At 45.0% G+C, this 6260-nt stretch overlaps 1 protein-coding gene and 1 long non-coding RNA gene across 2 annotated transcripts in view; both read left to right on the top strand.

The window, feature by feature from the left end:
- LOC109467186 overlaps window positions 1–6260 on the top strand; it is a 44606-nt gene that overhangs the window by 4495 nt on the left and 33851 nt on the right. Inside the window, exon 5 of the mRNA XM_019765129.1 lies at window positions 171–553. Coding sequence (XP_019620688.1) covers window positions 171–553 — 383 coding nt within the window. The remainder of the gene's footprint in view (window positions 1–170; window positions 554–6260) is intronic.
- On the top strand, window positions 4108–4692 carry LOC109467203. The gene is made up of 2 exons (XR_002140067.1): window positions 4108–4191; window positions 4564–4692. It is a non-coding gene; the product is annotated as an uncharacterized LOC109467203 (long non-coding RNA).

Here is a 6260-nt window from a genome sequence, read left to right as displayed (position 1 = left end):
GAGAGAGAGAGAGAGAGAGAGAGAGATAGATAGACAGATAGATATACGTTTAGTTTACAATTTATTTATAGAAACTTGCTATGATGGAGGGCACTGGGCTTAGTGAGCAACAAGTAGCTGGCAGTTTTTCCTCTGATATACATTCTCTTATAGTGTCCTTCCTATTCCAGATTTGTTCCAGGAGTCTGTGAAGAAGTACTATGAGTTGAAACTGACTCACTTCAAGCCTCTGATCTGGAATGACAACTTCACACTTAGCCTCAGCGACATCTTCACCCAGTTAGAGTTGATACAAACACTAACAGGAAAACAAAGAAAAGAGCTTAAGTCATTAGACGACTTGTTCAAGCCAGATGTCACAGGACTGTCCACAGCACCAAGGTGCATTCTGATTGAGGGTGAAGCTGGAGGGGGGAAGACAACATTTCTGTCCAAAGAAGCCCTAGATGCCGTCTCACAGAAAACAGAGCTGGGCAGACGGCACAACATCGTCCTGTTGATCCGACTCCGGGAGGTGAGAGAGGGGGAGACCATAGAGGAGATGGTGTGGGACCAGTGTGTTCCCAAAAGAAAAGATGTTAATGTAGAGTACATTGAAGCAATGCTTGAGAGAAACGAGTCCCGTGTGCTCTTCCTCCTAGATGGGTATGATGAGCTGCGGCCTGAGGCCAGGGCAGCCGGGCAGGCCATTCCCAAACTGCTGTCTGGCAAGATGTACCCCAACAGCACGATTGTGATCACCTCCCGACCCTCAGCAGGAGTGCAGCAGTACACCCGGCCAGACTGCCATGTACACATCATGGGCTTCTGGCCTAAACATATGGTGGAATATGTGCAGGAATATTTCATCATTACACAAAATCCTGAGCTGGGAGAGGAGTTCATCAGGCGATATTTCAAAGTCACTCCAAAGCCTGGACAACAGAATGTTGTTACTCTTAACAGCCAGGAACTCTTAAGCAACCTCATCCAAACCCCAATATTCCTGATGTTTGTGTGTCTGCTGTGGGAGGAGGACCAAGAGATGGTGTCTACTGGAACAATGATGGGGCTGTATGACAACCTGCTGACATGTCTGGTCAGAAAGTGCTGTAAGCGGGAAAGATTGGACATGCCAACAGAAGGGCTGCCTACAGAGGTTGCTGAGTCATTACTGCAGCTCGGCAAGCTTGCACTAGAGGCACTGCTGAGGAATGAGACCCTGCTTGACCTTACAGCAGTAAAGAGAGAAAAGGTTAATTGGGAGTTACTGTTAAAGCTTGGTGTGGTCTCCTTGGAGGTTTCTTCCTCTAAATTGCATCCCAGGAAACAGCTGAACTTTTCACACAAGACCATGCAAGAGTTCCTGGCCGGACGATATGTAGCTCATGCTCAAGTGAACCAAGACATTGTTGAGCTGCTGCAATTCACCTCCATAAGCAAGGCACTAGAACTCAGTAACCTGCTTCAGTTCACATGTGGCTGTGACTCACAGGCAGCACAAGCTGTGATGGAGGAACTAAGCAAGCTCAGCAGCAGAGAGTTTGCACACTTGCAACTGGAACAGTTTGAAATATTAAAATGGTCAATCGATCAAGACATTCCAATGGATCAAGACGTGCAAAAGTCCTGCCAAACCTATGAAAGGTTTGCACACTTGTGCCTGAACATCCTTAGTGAGAGACAAGAACCAGAAGTGCTTCAGGGTATCAGTCAAGCCCTGCCAATTGTCATGCTGGACAGCTCCATTAACAGTAGAGAAGCCACAGGTCTTAAGTATTACATACAAAATCTTCATTCAGCAAACCTGCCAGACAGGCTCATACTTAAGATCCATAGAGGTACTGACAGAAGAGACACAGTTCAGTACCTACAGCAGTGTTTTACAACTTCACTCCCTGGACTTAAATTGGACTTGGAACTATGGGGACAGTTTAACTCACCTGATCTGACAGCCAGGCTGGTTTCAGTTCTGAAGAATGTTCCCTGTCTGAGGGCGCTGCATCTGTCAGGCACAGACCAAACACCATCATCACTCCAGCCACTTGTGCAGGGGTTCAGACACATGCCTCTGTTAGAGGAGCTGGATCTTTATGGGAACAATGCCCTTGGTGATGTTGGGATGGAAGTCCTACAGGTTGGGCTGTCCAGTGTTCCACACCTGGCTGTACTCCGTCTTGGAGGGAGATATTTTGGCATTGGCTTGACAGCTGTGGGCATGTCATCCCTGGCTCCCTACATGCGCCACCTAGTGGGACTGAGAGAACTGGATATAAGTAAGAATGAGATTGGTGACACTGGGGTGGAATCTCTCACCACCGTCCTCCACACATTCACTGCCATGCAGGTGTTGGGCCTGAGGGCGACCGGTATCAGCCCCACAGGCATGCGCACACTGGTCCCTGCACTGTGTAAGTTAACCAGACTGATCAAACTGGACTTAAGTGATAATGCCATAGGAGACCCCGGGCTGGAATGCCTGGCTGCTATCCTCCACCACCTCACAGCCATGAAGGTGTTGGATCTCAGTGGGACACGTATCAGTGACAGGGGAATATCATACCTGATCAAAGCTCTGCCTCACCTGGTGCAATTACAGGTGTTGGATGTGAGCATCAATAACATAGGAGACTCAGGGATTGTCTCACTGGTGCAAACACTCTGCCAGCCCAGCAGTTTGGACATGGAACAAAACCCACCTGGTGACAAGAGTCTGACCACAGCCCCTCACTATAACACCAAACTACAGAAGCTGCACATCGGGTGGAATGAGGGAGTAACAGGAGCCGGACTGGGGAGGTTTGCACAGGTCATCAGCACACTGTCGGCACTGACCAGGCTGGACATGTCTGGTTACTCTGACACACCTACACACCTGTCTGACACCGCTGCCATGGATCTGGCCGAGGCTCTACCCAGACTCCCTGCCCTGGAGGAGCTGGTCCTGTGGCACATCTCCATGGAGCCTGCAGGGTTCCAGGCTGTGGTGCAGGCTGCTGAGGAACACCCAACACTGGAGAGGCTGGGGTGAGTTATATGGGTTATCCTATAGGCATGCTCTACTCCAGGGTATCTAAAAGGGACTGTAATGAGATAAACAGGTGTTAGAATTGATTATGATGAGATATGTGATTTGACTTTTTCTGTACCTTCAAGACTGCACTAGATGTGTTTGCACAGTCAAATTGTAATAAATGTACCTAATAGATACACACCTGTTCTGGTACACATACTTTCTATAAGGTATGTACCAATTATACATGTAAGAAGTGTACAATAAGCTATATGGCACCAAATGATTTATCTTGTTTATCAGTAGTTTTACTCCCACATTCTGTTAATGTTGTAATGACAATATTATGTTAATTGTTGTAACTAAGCATCTCTGTTCTCCATTTTCCACCTACAGGTACTCTAGGCGGCTAGTTCCTGAGGGAGTGGACACCACAGCCAGCTGCCTGAAGCTGCTCAACTGAGTTCCCAACATGGCGACCTGTTCTGTACATTTCCTCACTCAGGTCAGTGTACTGTATTGAAATTCGTGAGGTTATAGTTATGCCAACATGTTAGGGACATTAATATACATGTAGAACAGTTACTTATTTGATTTCATAACTGTTACAATACAATGTATATTTAGCATACTACATTTGCTGTTTTGAAGATGATTAAGACTTAAACAGTAAGACAAGATACAACACAAACTACAAGCAGTTGGAGACACTGCACCAAAAGCCTTTATTAGCAAAGAGATGAACAACTGAAATGCAAAGATTAGCCACACAAGATGCTGCGCAGCCAGACCTAGAGTGCTAACATACATGTAATCTTCCAGACAGAAGGATGCCTTAACACTATTAATGCTAAAGCACCAGTGCAGTAGTAATACAATTGAATTGGCAGAGAACCACTTGCAATGATTGATGCTGAACTAGAGTTCTTAACATTTATTACATGTCTGTAGTGTATTAGGCACAGGAGGAACTAAGGTCTAAGTAAGTGTTTTAGTGCTTTTATTACACGTGTACAATGTTTTCGTTCCTTGGAGTTTAACCTTAACGTTTATAAATTACTGTATACTTCCATAGGCTGTGTTTCTTACAGGTGTGGCTGTCCCAACAGGTGTGCTAACAGGTGTGTTTGTTCCAGGTGTGGCTGTCCCAACAGGTGTGCTAACAGGTGTGTTTGTTCCAGGTGTGGCTGTCCCGACAGGTGCCCTCCATTCTGGACCCCCTGTGTAAGTACACCAGCAGGTGTAAGGTGTGGGGGACCACAGGTGTGCTAACAGGTGTGTTTGTTCCAGGTGTGGCTGTCCCGACAGGTGTACTAACAGGTGTGTTTGTTCCAGGTGTGGCTATCCCGACAGGTGCCCTCCAGTCTGGACCCCCTGTGTAAGTACACCAGCAGGTGTAAGGTGTGGGGGACCACAGGTGTGCTAACAGGTGTGTTTGTTCCAGGTGTGGCTGTCCCGACAGGTGTGCTAACAGGTGTGTTTGTTCCAGGTGTGACTGTCCCGACAGGTGCCCTCCAGTCTGGACCCCCTGTGTAAGTACACCAGCAGGTGTAAGGTGTAGGGGACCACAGGTGTGCTAACAGGTGTGTTTGTTCCAGGTGTGGCTGTCCCGACAGGTGCCCTCCAGTCTGGACCCCCTGTGTAAGTACACCAGCAGGTGTAAGGTGTGGGGGACGGCCTACGTGGACAGGGAGAAACTGGACATTGACCTGCCGACAGCCGAGTAGTTCTACCAGAAACTCCTGCAGCTAGAAAACCACTTCAGGGAGAAGTATAGGGAGGTCAGGTCAAAGATCAGGGGTCAATGACAGTAGAACTAGGTCAAGGGTCAAGCTAGGCTTCTCAGGAATTTGTTTTTACCCATTGATGTGAATGAACTTTTCATAACAGTCTTTAGTGTCACAAAGGTCAAGGTTCATTCAACCAGGGTCCATCAATGTGATGTTTTGAATACCAAGTTCTGTTATGAGAAAGGAAAAAGAATTTTAAAGTTTTGATTCAATAAAGCTTAATTCAGCAATAGTGAACATTGTCATATGACCAGTAAATGTAACTAAGTACATTTCTGTAATTTCTTAAAGTAAACTCGCAAATGTTTATTACTCTTATATACCGGTAGTTACAAGTATATCCAATCTGTTCATTGTAATTAGTCAGAATGATCAGCTAGAAACTGTGATATTATATTATTAGCTTGTTGTATGTATTATAGCAAAATGCATATACAGCCAGATCATGAATGGACCAAACATGTATATACTTCACTTGTTCTAGTAGACTTTCAGTCTTTGTGGATTATCAAAGAGAACCCACTTCATTTCTGTTGTATATTTTGTACCAATCTGAAGTAATCTGTGATGTGTTTAATAAAATGTGCCCACAGATTTCCAAATGTATTATGAAGAATCAGCAATAAAGAATAAATCTATTGTATTTGATGTTGTGCTTGATATTGTGTTGAGCTTGAGAAACAAATAACTACAAATAGATCAAACAATTTTGCTTTCATCTATCCATGAATGTTTCAACTAGACAAGGCAGCAAAAACCTGAATCGTATGAAATCCCCAACTTCCCTGAGGAATCAGAAGGAATTCTTGGAATATTGTAGCTTGAATCCTACACTACATCTTAGGAACCGCCCCAGAGGCGCCGCCAAAAACCCTCAAGTGGCAACTTCACGGAACAGTCCATTTTCTTCACCTCACGGGAGTGAAAATCAGATTGTACTTCAATTAAAACTAATATTGCGTCGCTTAGGAGCTGACGATGGAAATTAAATACTACTTCGTACTTTATAATCGTCCAAATACTTGTTTACTTTGCTAAATGATCTATTTGTTTTCGATGCGTGTGCTTTCCAAACTCCCCCATTGTCGAATAGACTCTCCCTAGTTACAAAATGGCGGTAGGCGGAAGTAAAAACTCTTATCGAAAGCCGGTTCCAGAAGTTGAAGGAAGTTTTCTGGCGACATCCATGAAGAAAGTAAGTACAGATCCCGTCTGTCGACTGTTCAGTGTTTCAGGATCCACCAGATGTGTGTGATTTGTTGGCAATATCGTGTCGAGAAGAGAAATCAGAACACAAACTGTTGAGTTCTAACGGTACTTTACGGTCGTAACTTTTCTTTGTTTGCTATTTAGATTTGCGGTAAAAATTTAGGATGAACAATCAGTTAAAAACAAAGTTACCCGTGAAGTTTCAAACCCAGCATACTCAAGTTCACCTGCAAAGTTGTATTTTCCTACAAAATTACCACTGGAAGCGA

This window comes from Branchiostoma belcheri, unplaced genomic scaffold (assembly GCF_001625305.1).
Source record: "Branchiostoma belcheri isolate BF01 breed outbred unplaced genomic scaffold, Haploidv18h27 scaffold178, whole genome shotgun sequence".
NCBI classification, from domain to species: Eukaryota; Metazoa; Chordata; class Leptocardii; order Amphioxiformes; family Branchiostomatidae; genus Branchiostoma; species Branchiostoma belcheri.
Note: the sequence above shows the minus strand (reverse complement) of the source record. Positions and strands in the feature narration are given on the sequence as shown.